This window comes from Bubalus bubalis, chromosome 14 (assembly GCF_019923935.1).
Source record: "Bubalus bubalis isolate 160015118507 breed Murrah chromosome 14, NDDB_SH_1, whole genome shotgun sequence".
NCBI lineage: Eukaryota > Metazoa > Chordata > Mammalia > Artiodactyla > Bovidae > Bubalus > Bubalus bubalis.
Genome location: NC_059170.1, coordinates 19,541,122 through 19,557,851, shown reverse-complemented (window position 1 = coordinate 19,557,851; position 16,730 = coordinate 19,541,122). Strand labels below are relative to the sequence as shown.

At 37.9% G+C, this 16,730-nt stretch overlaps 1 protein-coding gene across 13 annotated transcripts in view; it reads right to left on the bottom strand.

Annotated features, from left to right (window-relative positions):
• The window catches only part of NCOA6 (nuclear receptor coactivator 6), a 96,450-nt gene that overhangs the window by 50,829 nt on the left and 28,891 nt on the right, over nt 1-16,730 (bottom strand). For 12 of the 13 annotated variants that reach the window (XM_044927720.2, XM_044927716.2, XM_025263600.3 and 9 more), the window contains 3 exons: nt 9,943-10,048; nt 5,589-5,870; nt 2,205-2,360 (listed from right to left, as the gene is read on the bottom strand). In XM_044927720.2, the coding sequence (XP_044783655.2) occupies nt 2,205-2,360; nt 5,589-5,823 (391 nt within the window). In that variant the 5' untranslated portion in view covers nt 5,824-5,870; nt 9,943-10,048. The remainder of the gene's footprint in view (nt 1-2,204; nt 2,361-5,588; nt 5,871-9,942; nt 10,049-16,730) is intronic. The other variant, XM_025263602.3, reaches the window with a different exon arrangement.

The following is a 16,730-nucleotide window of genomic DNA, read 5'->3' as shown; positions in this document are numbered from 1 at the left end:
CCACACAGTCAAAGGCTTTAAAGTAGTCAATGAAGCAGAAGTAGATGTTCTTCTGGAATTCCCTTACTTTCTCTATGACCCAACACATGTTGGCAATTTGATCTCGAGTTGCCCTGTGTTTTTCTAAGTCAAGCTTGTACATCTGGAAGTTCTCGGTTCATGTACTGCTGAAGCCTAGTTTGAAGGATTTTGAGCATTTCCTTGCTATCATGTGAAATGAGTGCAATTGTATGGTAGTTTGAACATTCTTTGGCATTGCCCTTCTTTGGGACTAGAATGAAAACTGACCTTTTCCGTCCTGTGGCCACTGCCGAGTTTTCCAAATTTGCTGACATATTGAGTGCAGCACTTTAACAGCTTCATCTCTTAGGATTTGAAATAGCTCAGCTGGAATTCCATCACCTCCACTAGGTTTGTTTGTAGAAATGCTTCCTAAGGCCCACTTGATTTCACACTTTGGGACGTATGGTTCTAGGTAAGTGATCACACCATTGTGGTTATCTGGGACATTAAGACCTTTTTATACAGGTCTTCTGTGTATTCTTGCCACCTCTTCTTAATATCTTCTGCTTCTGTTAGGTCCTTACCATTTCAGTCCTTTATTGTGCCCATCTTTGCATGAAATGTTCCTTTGGTTTCTCCAACTTTCTTGAAGGGATCTCTGGTCTTCCCCATTCTATTGTTTTCTTCTATTTTTGTACATTGTTCACATATGAAGGTCTTATCTCTCCTTCCTATTCTCTGGAACTCTGCATTCAGCTGGGTATACTTTTCCTTTCTTCCTTGCCTTTTGCTTCTCTTCTTTTCCCAGCTATCTGTAAGGCCTCCTCAGACAACTACTTAGCCTTCTTGCATTTCTTTTTCTTTGGGATGGTTTTGGTTACTGCCTCCTGTATACAATGTGACAACCTCGGTCCATAGTTCTTCAGGCACTCTGTCTATCAGATCTAATCCCTTAATCTATTCATCACCTCTACTGTATCATCATAAGGGATTTGATTTAGATCATAACTGAATGGCCTAGTGGTTTTCCCTACTTTCTTCAATTTAAGCCTGAATTTTGCAATAAGGATCTGATAATCCGAGCCACAGTCAGTTCCAGGTCTTGTTTTTGCTGACTATAGAGAGCTACTCCATCTTTGGCTGTAAAGAATATAATCAATCTGATACCTGGTGATGTCCATGTGTAGAGTCATCTCTTGTGTTGTTGGAAGAGGGTGTTTGCTGTGACCAGTGTGTTCTCTTGACAAAACTCTGTTAGCTTTTGCCTTGCTTCATTTTGTACTCCAAGGCCAAACTTGCCTGTTATCCTAGATATCTCCTGACATCCTATTTTTGCATTTCACTCTCCTAAGATGAAAAGAACATCTTTTTTTGGTATTAGTTCTAGAAGGTCTTGTAGGTCTTCATAGAATCAGTCAACTTCAGCTTCTTCAGCATTAGTGGTTGGGGAATAGACTTGGAATACTGTGATGTTAAATGGTTTGCTTGGAAATGAACAGAGATCATTCTGTTGTTTTTGAGACTGCATCTGAGTACTGCATTTCAGACTCTTGTTGACTATGAGGGCTACTCCATTTCTTCTAAGGGATACTTGCCCACAGTAGTAGATATAATGGTCATGTGAATTAAATTTGCCCATTCCTGTCCATTTTACTTCACTGATTCCTAAAATGTTGATATTTACTCTTGCCATCTCTTGCTTGACCATATCCAATTTACCTTGATTCACGGACCTAACATTCAAGGTTCCTAATGCAATATTGTTCTTTACAGCATCAGACTTTACTTTCACCACCAGACACATACACAATTGAGCAATGTTTCCACTTTGGCCCAGCTCTCTTTCTGGAGCTATTTCTCTGCTTTTCCCCAGTAGCACATTGGACACCTACTGACCTGGGAAGCTCACCTTCCGGTATCATATTTTTGCCTTTTCATACTGTTCTTGGGGTTCTTAAGGCAAAAATACTGGAGTGGTTTGCCATTCCTTTCTCCAGTGGACCACATTTTGTCATAGCTTCATTGAGCTATGCAAGTCCCTTCTTCACCACGACAAGGCTATGATCCACGTGATCATTTTGGTTAGCTTTCTGTGAGTTACCTGGCATTGTGAATTCAACTTAAGAGGAACAGACAAAGCGGCACATGCTATAAATCATGCTATATTCTAGTATTCCTATAATCTGGAACCAGACATGTACCTTCAATCTGAACGGAGAGAATTCCCAGATCCCGAAGCTGCTGGTTGTTGCTCTGAGCCAGGATCCGAAGCCGCTCCGCTGCTTCCCGGGGGATATTGAATGTCACACGCACGCTATTCCAAGGCTCCACCTTCTGTACCTTTAGCTTGCTGGATTCTTGGTCATGAAAGGAAGAGAATAATATTAGTAATGTTTTAGCCATCAGAAGACATGGAATGAACAACAACAAGGAAGTAAAAGAACAAGGTAGAATACCAGTATGGAGTAGCTGAGAGAGCTTAAGCTTTGGTATTAAACCTTAAATTTAATCCCAGCTTTACCACTTAGCACCTGGGAAATCATGAACAAGTTATTTAACATTTCTGAAACTTACCTTTCTCTTCTCTAAAACTATGAAAAAACTACTTCATGAGACTGTGAGTGCTAAATTATATAATAATATGCCAAAAATCTAGCATAGCACCTGACATACCATAGGCACTTAATAGATGGAAAGCAGTAAGATGGAATAAGGATCATATGAGAGAAGGGAGAGATAAGTTTAAATTACTAGAATAAGGTCTACTTCTAGACTCAGTTTAATGTATGTGAACTGAAAAGCTAAGAAAATTTAAGTTTCTAATTTTAAGTGAAATTCTATAAAAATTCAACTGACAGATATGCCAACTGTAGGATATTAGGGAATATGCAGCTACAATTCACTAAACTTGTTTAAAGAAAGAGCACTGAAAAGGAAGATAGTAGATTCACTTATAAAATGTTAAGCAATTATACTTCTTCAAATGAAAAAGTTGAACTTTTAGTACTCATATTTAAATTTTCACCGAGCATCTCTGTGAAACATATTCAGAGATATAGGGAGCAAACACTTCTTCCAATGTCCTGTAAATGCTTCAGTTTAAGGAAGGCTTAAGTCTTGATTCTTTATGTCTCTGATTTTTAATCTTTTTCTATTTTAAACAATAGTAGAATTTCCACTGAAGCACACCAAACTGAGGAGAAAAGCAACATAAATCTCACAACTATATTTCAGTTAGGATAAGAAAACATTACATTTCAGCAAACCTGAAAAGTCAATGCAAACTTTGAAGATGTTTTTAAATTATAATGCAAAAGTTAAACTAATTGAGGAGGTAATGTTGTTTGTAATTACAGTTTACAGATGGAAAGCAAATCCGAGGTCCAGTTAGATAATAATAAAAAAACATTTTTTCCCCAACAATCCCAGACAAAATAATTTTCCCTTTTGTTCTAAACTCAGCTACATCAAATCTTTTGTAGCCTCTATTCAATTATACATTCAAGTATTGAGAAAATGGTCATTTAGGCATATATGTCCTCAAAATAAGAAATTTACATGGATAGGGGAAAGTGTCTACATGTTACCTAAAAGCCCCTTCTACCTCCAAAACCATTATACATTATCAGTTTATCCAGACATGGAGTCCACTTGCTCTAATATAGAAAAAAAGAGACCACTGGCTAAGAGCACTGAGATATATAATCCAGGAAATTTAGGAAGGATTATGCGTGATTCAGTCCAAATGTATTTTATAGGGGAGGAAACTGAAGCCCAGAAAATCTAAGAGATTTACCCAGAATCCAGTAGCTACCTATCACTAAAATGGCATTAAAATCCAGCTCTGATTTTCAGGCCATTTTCCTTTCCATGACACTTATACATCCAAATAGCAAAAGGCAGGGAGCTTGACATTCTGCTACCACAGAGGACAAATGCTGCAGGGCTTCTTCTCAGTCTGAACAGTACTGGAATCTTATACCTATGTGGCCCAGATAAACATTAAACTTGCTTTTGATGTTAGCTACTTGTGATAAGCCTACAGAAAAAAATTTAACTATAACACTGCTATATTTTATCAAAAAAAATTTTTTTTTCTTAACTTTCATCATATTTGAGAACATCTAACTTAAAATAGTTTTTGGACCAAGAATATAACTGATACCCATGTCTGAGTTTACTAATGTATTTAAAACCCATTAATAAACTAATTCAGCTATTTAAAAATAAGAAAAAATGTGGATAATTAAGAACAATGAACAATCAGACCCAGCTAGCCCTTAAAATATGATATATCATAACATGATTATGGTGGCAATTACAACTTTCACCATAAAATTCTCTAATAATGTATTAAATAATCCATAACTAGAAAGAAGCCCGAAACAACAGTTTTTTTTAAAAAAGAGCCATTGAAAAAAAATAAAAAAGCTCTCCTCCTGACATTAATTCTAAAGAATAAGACCTCAAAACCTAAAAAAGTTGGTTAGCACTTAAGATTTGTGATAAAAGGATAAAATCTAGGCTTTGCACTATGTCTGAAGGGATTAAATAATTGTGCTAACCAGAAAAGATGGAGAACATATAAACCAAAGTCGACAAGCACAAATTCCTGTAAGACCACTATAGGCTATCTAAATGTGTGAAGAGGCCAGATGGGACTATGGTGAGGGGAAGGTATGTCTTCAGCGGCAGCTACTACTTAGCACCACCTGGGATAGGAGAGTTCAATGTTATTAGACCTTTCCTGTATAAAGACAAATCCAAAATCTGAATTTTATTGTAAAATATCTATTTCTTGAAGCACTGGCAATAAAATTCAAACACCAGAAAACAAATAAACAAACAAAAAAATAATCAGAAAAACTAAAATATGTAACACATGGCTGCACACTGGATCCAGTAGGCTATCAGTTAACCTCTGATCTAAAATTTAAGACAACAAATTTCAAATACATTTTAAGTAAAGCCAAAAAAGCCATGGAGTAAAAGATTTTTGTAAGCTTTAAGTGGCCTCAAAGAGCCAGTCATTTTATAGGAAAGGAAACTAAAGACCAGAGAGCTAAAAACAATAAATAAATTTGGGTCTGGAGAATTACTCCCATCCATTTTTGTTGTTGTTTAGTCACTCAGTCATGTCCCAACTCTTTTGTGACCCCATGGACTGTAGCTTGCCAGGCTCCTCTGTCCATGGGATTTCCCAGGCAAGAATACTGAAATGGATTGCCATTTCCTTCTCCAGGGGCTGGATCTAGCCGACCCAGGGATTGAACCTGTGTCTCTTGCACCTCCTGCATTGCAGCTGGATTCTTTACTACTGAGCCACCTGGGAAGCCTGCTCCTATCCATTAGAACAGATAATTTAAGGATTACAATGCTAAGCAATGCTTTATATTCAGTCACTCCATGTACTTAAAAAAATACAACAGCATTTCTATGAAAAAAAAAATCCTAAAATTCCAACTTTGCAATTAAAATCAGCCTTTCAACCTAATACAGCACAGTTGTACTTTGTAAAACTCAAGATAACCACAGAAGGGCAATTCAAAAACAGTAACAAAAGGAAAAATAATTAAGCAAATTACCCATGTGTAACAAATTGGGCACATTCTCCAATATTGTGTCCAATTTCCATTTGAAGTCTTTATCATCTATATTTCCTTTGAAGGCCACAAAGATTGTGGAATCCTCCAAAATACTATCACTTTTTGAGTCATCATCTTCTAGTCCAGAGTCAAAATCCATCTCTGAGTCTTCTACTGTTGATGAACACAAGGAAGTATAGATGTCTTCTAAGTTTGGAAGGTCATTCAAAACCATGGTGAATATTATTCCAGAAGCATATGTCAAGTGGACAATAAAAAAACCTTTCAAAACAGAAGATACAAAAAAGTATTACAACACATACTTACACAGTCAACAATATATAGTTCTATGAAAACTCATTTATTTGACAAGTAATAACAAAATACTATAAAGTAAATTAAAAATTACAGAGAGGATAAACTATTTTAATTAAGATATTCTATAAGTTCTTAAAGATACTAGAAATAAAAACTTACCAGTTTTAACTAAAATTCCTTTTATTTTGTTAGCCTAGAATATAGGCAGAAAGGAACAAGAGATCACAAGAAACTAAAATAGGTATCTTCTAAGAGTGAATTCATATAAGCCTTTGGTTGACCCCCACAGAGCAAGACTCAGGCTGACCACAAGACTCTGCTTACTCCTGTCCTAACAAATGCTTCAGAGCAACCAAGGTTTCTAAAGTCCTCCTCTTCAACCTGCAAAGGACAACTTGACCTAACTAAGAGCATCTGTACAACTACCTAAAATTCCAAAGTCTTTCACAAGGACCATTTAAAATAACTTTTAAAGGGTTATTGATAGTGGCATAGCTAAAAATAATGATTCAGAAACAAAAAAAAAAAAGAAAGAAAAAGTTTTGAAAGAAAAAAAAAGAAAAAAGAAATACTTTTGCAAAAGGAAAACAACTGGTTACCACATGTTTACAGAGGCAAAGAACTATGTCTAGGACAGAACCAAATTACTTTTTAACTTTTAGGTTTAGAGAACTCAAATTTTCTGCTATTTTCAGTTATGTTGCCTACCAAAGAACACAAATATTAAAGACCACACCACGTGGCCATTTCCTCCATTATCTCTGGGACTAATGATCACATTCTTAATCCAAAAGTGAATGAATAAACATCAATTTTTATCAATGTGTGTTAAGCAAGAATGGCAAAGAACCTCACATAAATCTTCTAACTAAAAAAAATTCCTTACATAAAGCATAATTACAACTATGGGTTTTTTTTTTTTTAAAGATGATTAAGAAAAAAGGACTGAAAATAAATCAACTAAAATACAAATAGTGATTGTACTAGGTTGGCAAGATTGCTGGTAAATTTTCCTATTTTCCAAATATGCTATAAGTCATTAGGAAAAAGGAAAGCTACATATGCTGTACTATGATTATATTTCCTGCACAAATAGGAAAAAAGAAATCAACTTTTAAAAATTAACGGTTCTGTTTTAAATAGTCAGTAAACTTCAAGAGCAAAGGCTTTTCAAAAACTAACCTAAGCAACCTTAAGGGGGAAAATTTCTCTGTTGTAAATATGAAAAAACAATTTACATTTGAGCAGAGTGCCTTATGGTCTGGCAATTATAAGCTTTTCTAGCACCATCAGTGTTACAAGGGAATAGTATAATTTGAATGGTTAGGAAAAAACAGCATTCAGAAAATCCTTTATAAATACCACTGCCCTTAGTCAATCACTCTCTACATTTTACTGATATCAAGGAACTTTAAAGGTAAATAAATAAAACTAAAAAATATTCTAAGGGTTTAAAAGCTGCTGCCTGGGAATTCCCTGGGGGTCCACTAGTTAGGGCTCCAGGCTTCTACTGCATGGGGCACGGTTTTGATCCTTAGTCTTGGTCAGGGAACTAAGATCCCCAGCAAAACTTCCCTGCAAAAGTCAAAGAAAAGAAACCAAACAAACAAATCCCTGCTTGGTGATGGTATGTAGGCTGTGCATCCAGATTTGGAAAACTCTCTACTGGCAGACAAGAAGTCAGCTACTAACTTTGTTAGGTGTGATAATAATGGTGCTGTTGTTATAAAGGACAATGTGCTTACTATCTCTTAAGAGATAATAAGCATTTATTTTTTAGGCCATGCCACGTGGCACACGGGATCTTAGTTCCCGACCAAGGACCAAACCCTGCAATGGAAGTCCAGAGTCTTAATCACTGACCCCTGGGGAAGTCCCACGAGACGCATACTGAAGCATTTAGAGGTAAAATGTCACCATGTCTATAGTTTACTTTAAAATAATTCAGGAAAAAAAAAACCAGATTAACCAAATGTTGTTGTTTAGTTGCTAAGTCATATCTGAGTTTGTGACCCCATGGACTGTAGCCCACCAGATACTCCTCTGTTCATGGGATTTCACAGGCAAGAATACGGATGTGGGTTGCTATTTCCTTCTCCAGGGCATCTTCCTGACCCAGGGATCAAACTCGACTTTGAAGGCGGATTCTTTTACCACTGACCCACCTAACAAAATGTTAATAATGGCTAATTATAGATGATGGGTATATGGGTGTTCACTGTATTTTTATCTGTACTATAATTTACATATATTTGAAATTGATCATAATAAAGAGTTAAAAAAAAATTTTTTTTTAAAAGGGAAAAGCAAGCATACCACAAACACAGTACTGTTTCACAGTAAAACTCCGCCAGACATAGGAAATGTGAAATAGCTTATTTATGAATATCTTCCAAATCACAGTAGGTTTTAAATATATATATATTTGAATACATATTTATAAAAATATAAATTTACGTATCACATATATTACATATATTTAGCTACTTGTAAGAGTCTTTTCAGATATAAATATACGTATTTATACATATTCAGATTTATATGTGAATAATCGTTAAAAGATTGTCACAGACTATTCAGATTATCTGCCATTTGAGTAAAAAGATAAGACACTATTATACACCTCAGAAATCACAAATTCATATACCTACAGGCTTCAGGTGTGTAAAATAAGGGAAGAATGTTGAATATCAAATGTATTTGCATATACGTATGAATGGTTTGAGCAATGGGAAACTCGAATACCCATCTATGCTAGGCACTTGCTACTTTGCTCCACTTTATTACTTTCTTTCTGGAGGGATGGAAGGAGTTGCGCAGGCACAGGACTAACATTCTGAATTTTAAGAAAAGACTGGTGGCTCAGACGGTAAAGAATCTGCCTCCAATGTGGGAGACCTGGGTACGATCCCTGGGTTGGGAAAATCCCCTGAAGGAGGGCATGACAATCCGCTCCAGTATTCTTGCCTAAGGAGAAGGCAATGGCACCCCACTCCAGTACTCTTGCCTGGAAAATCCCATGGGTGGAGGAGCCTGGTAGGCTGCGGTCCATGGGGTCGCCAAGAGTCGAACATGACTGAGCAACTTCATTTTCACTTTTCACTTTCACACATTGGAGAAGGAAATGGCAACCCACTCCAGTGTTCTTGCCTGGAGAATCCCAGGGACGGGGGAGCCTGGTGGGCTGCCATCTATGGGGTCACACAGAGTCGGACACGACTGAAGTGACTTAGCAGCAGCAGCATTCTTGCCTAAAGAATCCCCATGAACAGAGGAGCGTGACAGGCTATAGTCCATGGGGTCGCAGAGTGGGACACAACTGAGCGACTAAGCACAAAATCCATATGTTGAGTAAAATCTCCAAATTTAAGAACAGATTTATATTTCTGGAATATACCCTATGGGCCAAATGAAACACACTGTAGCTGCATATGGCCCACCAGCCATCAGTTTTCAATTTCTAATAAGTCTAGTCAGTTTCTAATTAAGTCTAATAAGTCTAAGTCTAACCTGGATTGAGTTAAATCCAAGTATAACTTACAAAACTGGTAGAACACTAAAGTGTTAAGTCGCTCAGTCGTGTTCTATTCTTTGCAACCTCATGGACTGTAGTCTACCAGGCGCCTCTGTTCATGGGATTTTTCCAGGCAAGAATACTGGAGTGGGTAGCCATTCCCTTCTCCAGAGGATCTTCCCTACCCAAGGATCAAACCTGGATCTCCTGAACTGCAGGCAGATTCTTTACCGTCTGAGCCACCCGGGAAGCCTGGTAGAACACTAGGCCTCAGTGAGTTATGCTGGGTTTGGTGGAATGCTGGAAGAGACCAGGTATTTAAAATGCATTTAAGTGTTATCATGTGCCTCTTGGGAGGTCTGTGGATGCACAGAGAGAATAAAAATAGAGCAAGATCAAGGTCTTAATCTCAGAGAAACAGAAGGCATTTTAAGAGAATTTCACTATATAACTTTGGTAGTGTCATTCCATTGGTAGGAACTAAGTTGAGCCATATTTACTCTCATATAAGTTTTCACTCACCAAAATGTTTTTCTTAATTTTTATCATTTGTCCAGGTCATCTTCTAAGTCCAAACAAGCTGGCATTTTTACGGCCTGTATTTTAAGGTAGCAGTCAAATAAATAGCCTAACAACAACAAAAAAAAGGTAAAGTATTATACAGAAATTACAGAGGTGACCCATCCTTCCATCAGAACACAAACATGACAATTTATCAAGTCAACTCAGACATGTTCAGATAACAATAAAATAGGGTTTTCATGAAATATGCAAAGAATAGTTCCCCCCACCCGGAGATCTTAGAGCACTCATTGGGCTTCCCTGGTGGCTCAGATGGTAAAGTATCTGCCTGCAATGCAGGAGACCCAGGTTCGATCCCTGGGTGAGATGGGAATGGCTACCCGTTCCAGTATTCTTGCCTGGAGGATTCCAAGGACAGAGGAGCCCGGTGGGCTATTAGTCCATGGAGTTACAAATGTAAAGAATAACTCCATCAACAAGCAATTTAAAGAATATAGAACCAAAACTCAGGGATGTATGCCAGAATTATGAAACTGGGACTCTAAGCTTTAGAAACTTCCCTATACATTCATTTTTTAAATTGGTCAGATTAGAACACTCTTTGACATAAATTGCAGCAATATCTTTTCGGATTCGTCTCCTAGAACGATAGAAATAAAAATAAATGGAAGAACCAAATTAAACTTAAAAGCTTTTGCACAGCAAAGGAAACCATAAACAAAAGACAACACACAGAATAGAGCAAATATTTGCAAATGAAGTAACTGACAGGATTAATTTCCAAACTATAAAATTGACTCACAAACTCAGTTCAAAAAAAACCAAACAACCTAATCAAAAAATGGATAGAAGAGCTAGATATTTCTCCAAAGATGACATACAGATGGCCAATAAGCACATGAAAAAATGTTCAACATCACTAGTTAATTATCAGAGAAATGCAAATCAAAACTTCAATGAGGTATCACCTCACTCTGGTCAGAATGGCTATCATCAAGAGTCTATAAATAATAAATGCTGGAGAGGGTGTGGAGAAAAATAAATCCTTCTACACTGTTGGCGGAAGTATAAATTGGTACAGCCACTATGGGGAACAGTATGGAGGTTCCTTTAAACTAGTTATCTACATTCCCACTTCTGGGCATATACTCAACAAACCTATAATTCAAAAAGATACATGCACCCCAATACTCACTGTAGCACTATTTAAAATAGCCAAGACATGGAAGCAACCTAAATATCAATCAACAGGATAAAGAAGATGTGGGGTGTGTGTGTATACAGATATACACACACACAAATGGAAGATACTACTCAACCATAAAAAAGAATGAAATAATGCCGTTTGCAATTATACTGATGGACCTAGAGATTATCTGAAGTCAGACAAAGACAAATTTCACAGGACATGCAGAATCTTGAAAAAAAACAAAGAAGATACAAATCAATTTATTTACAAAACAGAAAAAGACTCACAGACACAGAAAAAAAACTTATGGTTACTAAAGGGGAAAGGGGGAGTGATAAACTAGGAGGTTCACATTACCATATATACACTACTATATATAAAACAGAAAACCAACAAAAACCTACTGTATAGCACAGGGAACTACACTCAATATTGCCTAATAACCTGTAAGGAAAAAGAATATATACATATACATATATGTGAAGTGAAAGTCGCTCAGCTGTGTCTGACTCTTTGAGACTATAGACTGTCACCTGACAGGCTCCTCTGTCCATGGAATTTGCCAGGCAAGAATACTGGACTGTGAAGCTGTTCCCTTCTCCAGGGGATTTTCCCAACAGGGACCAAACCTAGGTCTCCCACATTGCAGGTGGATTCTTACCATCTGAGCCACCAGGGAAGCCCAAGAATCCTGGAATGGGTAGCCTATCCCTTCTCCAGGGGATCTTTCTGACCCAGGAATCAATCAGGGTTTCCTGCATAGCAGGAGGATTTTTTACCAGCTGAGCTACCAGGGAAGCCCATATATACTACTTTGTACATAAACTAAATACAAGACCTATACTTTTTTCCTATTTCATCTATACTAGCTATACCTTTTATTTTTCATTAAATTTTCAGTTCAAGTTTTAAAGCATTCTTTATTGTATATATAGAAACTTATGTATGGAAACTGCATAATTTTGGTATGCATCAGGAAAAATTTCCCTCTTAAGAAAATATGTCTACAATGTCTTTAACTGGGCTGCTAAAGTTTCACATTATTGCCAAATACAGATTTTATAATCTCAAATTTTTATTTTATTTTTAAAAATTTTTGGATGTGTTGGGTCTTCATTACTGCATGCAGGTGGAGAGGGCTACTCTCTAGTTGCAGTAAGTGGGCTTCTCAGTGCAGTGGCCTCTCTTGTCGTGGAACAGAGGCTCTAGGCACGTGGGTTTCCGTAGTTGCAGCACACAGGCTCAGTAGCTGTGGCTCGTGGGCATAGTTGCTCTGCAGCATGTGGAATCTTCCCGAAACAGAGATCGAACCAGTGTCCCCTGCACTGGCAGATTCTTATCCACTGTACCACCAGGGAAGTCCTACAATCTCAAAATTTTAGATAGGGCTTCACTGGTGGTCCACTGGTTATGAACCCGCCTGCTAATGCAGGGGACATGGGTTTGATCCCTGATGCAGGAGGATCCCACATGCTAAGGAGCAACTAAGCTCAGGCACCACAACTACTCAGCTTACATGCTGCCAACTACTGAAGCCCGTGTGCCTACAGCCTGTGCTCCACAACAAGAGAAGCCACTGCAATGAGAAGCCACATAACACAACTGGAGAGCAGCCCCTGCTCGCCACAACTAGAGAAAGCCTGCATGCAGCAATGAAGATCCAGTGTAGCCAACATAGATAAACCTTAAAAAATTTTAGATGGATATATGAACTGCTGCTACTGCTGCTAAGTCACTTCAGTCATGTCCGACTCTGTGCGACCCCACAGACGGCAGCCCACCAGGCTCCCCTGTTCCTGAGATTCTCCAGGCAAGAACACTGGAGAGGGTGCCACTTCCTTCTCCAATGCATGAAAGTGAAAAGTGAAAGTGAAGTCGCTCAGTCGTGTCCGACTCTTAGCGACCCCATGGACTGCAGCCTACCAGGCTCCTCCGTCCATGGGATTTTCCAGGCAAGAGTACTGAAGTGGGCTGCCATTGCCTCCTCTGGATATATTAACTAGGTATTAATAAATAATTATTTGAGAAATAACTATTGATTAACTATTTTTTATCAAGAAAAAGCCAATTTTTAAGTTTCCAATCAATAAAAATTAACCTTTAAGAAAGGCCATAAAGAAAATCTTAATAAATTCAAAAGTAACAATAGGAGAGTCAAATTACTCTGGTGACAATGCACCAAAATTATAAATTTAAAATAAAACCATGGCTTTTCCACCTTAAAACAACAACAAAACCTTTAGTTCTGAGTTAAAAAATAAACCAAAACAGCAAAACTTTTAGAAATAAGGAGAATACTACACATTGGAACCTAAAGAATATAGCCCAACAAGTTGAGAAGAAAATTCACACAGCCAAGAACACCTATATCAGGAGAAAATAAAGTAAATTAAACATTTGGCTAAAAAAGTTAGACATGGTATAGTCAAAACCCACATCCCCAGGTAAGGAACCCACAAAGGAGAGGATACCTTTCCCCAAGGAATGAGGGGTTACAGACACACACAAAGATCCCCAGCGTAGGGATTCTGCACTGGGAAGATGAGTCCCCAGAACACCTAGCTTTAAAGGTCAGCAGGGATTGTGTACAGGACAGCTAGAAGGCTGTAAGAAAGAGACTCTGCTCTTAAAGGGTGCATGTCAAATCTCACATGGTCTCCCAGTACAGAGGCAGTAACTTGAAAGGAGCCTGGGTCAGAAACACTTGCTAATCTTGCAGAGCCTCCTGGAGAGGAAGGTATCAACTGGGACACTACCTGGGGACACAGATATTGGTAGCAGCCAAATGGGGGACCTTGTTCTACCATGAGGATACTGGTGCTGGCAAGAGACATTTTGGAGTACTCCCTCTAGCCCTCTAGCCTATTAGTCCTGGGGGCTTTACCCACCCACTAGCAGGCCAGCACCAGCCTCAGCCTCTGAGGGATCTGGCCCTTCCCACCTATGGCCCAACACCAGATCTGAGACCCCTGGGATCCTGTAGACAGTTGTGCCAGGCCCACCACCAGTGGGTTGGCAGCCATCCATGAGGCAGGACCTGGCAGCCAACTAGGCTGGGAGCCAGCCTTGCCTACCAGCATGTCCACAGTAACGGCCCCCCAACAACAAAATGACCCACACAGTCCACAGAGGGCACCCCAAGGGTATACAGCTTAAAGTGACCAAGAGTAGCATGAAGCTGGGCCCCATAGGATGTCTCCTGTATAAGGCTACTTCTCCAAAATTGGGAAATATACAATAACTGGCCTACCTACTACATATTGGGTTGGCCAAAAGGTTTGTTCAGATTTTTCCATAACAGTGGAAAAACCTGAATGAACCTTTTGGTCAAAGCAATAGAAATAAACAGATTTAGGCAAAACAAGGAGATAAGAGGAGTATGTTTCAAACAGAGTAACAAAACAAAACCAAAGAAGAAGTTAGTCGAGATAAACAATCCACCTGACAAAGAGTACAGGGTAATGATCATAAGATGGTCAACAAACTTGGAAGAATGAATGAACAAAGTGAGAAATTAAGAGTTAGAAAATACAAAGAAGAACCAAACAGAGCTGAAGAACACAATAACTGAAATTAAAAATACACTAGATGTAATCAACAGTGGATTAGACAATACAGAGGAACAGATCAGCAAACAGGAAGTCAGAGTAATGGAAATCACACAAGCTGAACAGAAAAAAGAACTTATGAAAATGAGGATAGCTTAAGAAATCTCTTGGAAAACTGCAAGCATACTAACATTAGCAGTTTAGAGGCCCAAATAGAAGACAGAAAAGGGTATAGAATTTATTCGAAAAATTAGAGTTGAAAACTTCCCTAACCTGGCAAAGGACACAGACATCCACATCTAGGACTTAATACAGAGTCCCAAACAAGATGACCCCAAAGAGGTCCACACCAAGATACACTATAATTAAAATGGCAAAAGTTAAAGACAAAGAATCTTAAAAGCAGCAAGAGTAGGGAGTTCCCAGTTGTCTAGTGGTTAGGATTCAGCTCTTTCACTGCCATTGTTGGGGTTCAATCCCTGGTTGTGGACCTGAGATCCCACAAGCCACACAGTGTGGCCAAAAGAAGAAAAAAAAAAAAAAAGCAGCAAGAGAAAATGCAAATAGTTACATACAAAGGAATTCCCACAGGACCATGAACTGTTTTCGGCAGAAACGTTACAGACCAAAAGTGGCATGATACAATCAAAGAGATGAAAGGAAGAAACCTACAACCAAGAATAGCTTACCCAGCAAGGCTATCATTCAGATTTGAAGGAGAGATGAAGAGTTGTGCAGATAAGCAAAAGCTAAAAGTTCAGTGTCACTAAACTGGTTTTACAAGAAATGTTATAAGGACTTCTCTAAAAAAAAAAGACCACAACTAGAAATATCAGAATTATGGGGAATTCCCTGGCAATCCAGTGGTTAGGATTCTGCGCTTCCACTGGAGGGCGAACTAAGATCCTGAAAGCTGTGTGGCATGGTAAAAAAACCACAACAACTTATTTATAAAGTAAAGCATACAGTAAAGGCAGATCGACCACATATAAAACTAGTAGGAAGGTTAAAAGGTAAAAGTAGTACATCATTTCTATCCACAGTAAGTAGTTAAGGGATTCACAAAACAAGAAGAGGTAAAATATAATGTCAAAACATTAAATGTGGTTGGGGAGAGAATAAAAATGCAGAGTTGTCAGAATGTGTTTGAACTTAATTTACACACCCACAGAGCTATATACAAATCTATAGTATATGGTATATACTATATATATACATATATATACATACATATACATATATATACATATATATAAATCTATGAGTATATGGTAATCACAAAGCAAAAATCTATAATACACACATGCAAAATAGAAAGGAATCCAAACATAATACTAAAGATAGTCCTCAAATCACAAGGGAAGAGAGAGAGAGAAAAAATAAGGAACACAAAAGAATTGCAAAACAATCAGAATAAAATTAACAAATGGCAGTAAGTATATACCATCAATTACTTTAAACCTGAATGGCTAAATGCTCCAATCAAAAGACACAGAGTAGCTAAATAGATACAAAAACAAGACCCAGATACACAATGCCTTCAAGAGACTCATCAGATCTAAAACAAAACACAGACTGAACATGAGGGTATGAAATAAGGTATTACATGAAAATAAAAAGGAAGCTGGGTAGCAATACTTGTATCAAACAAAATAAACTTTAAAACAAAGACTAACCAAAAGTATTTTAAACCTTGACTATTTGATTTCAATGTTATCACATTTCTCTGAGAAATTGCAACTCATTTGGTACAGATATTTAAAACTCTTCCTTCTTCCACTAGTGGCTATTCTCCACTCTTCTCTCATCTTCCTTCTTTGAAAAAGTTAACAGTAAGCTGGGAGCTAAAATGGAGGCTACCGAACAATGCCTGGTTCATCTCTATCATCACCTCCATCCTAATTTTTCACTGATATACTTAAGGACACACTGAGACTCAAAGTTATTAACAGCACTGGCAACTAGGGCTGCTGCTCAAACAACTGCTGGAATCAAAAACGACTTTTCTGCCGAAGAGCAGGCACAAATGGGAGCCAGGAGGATAGCAATAG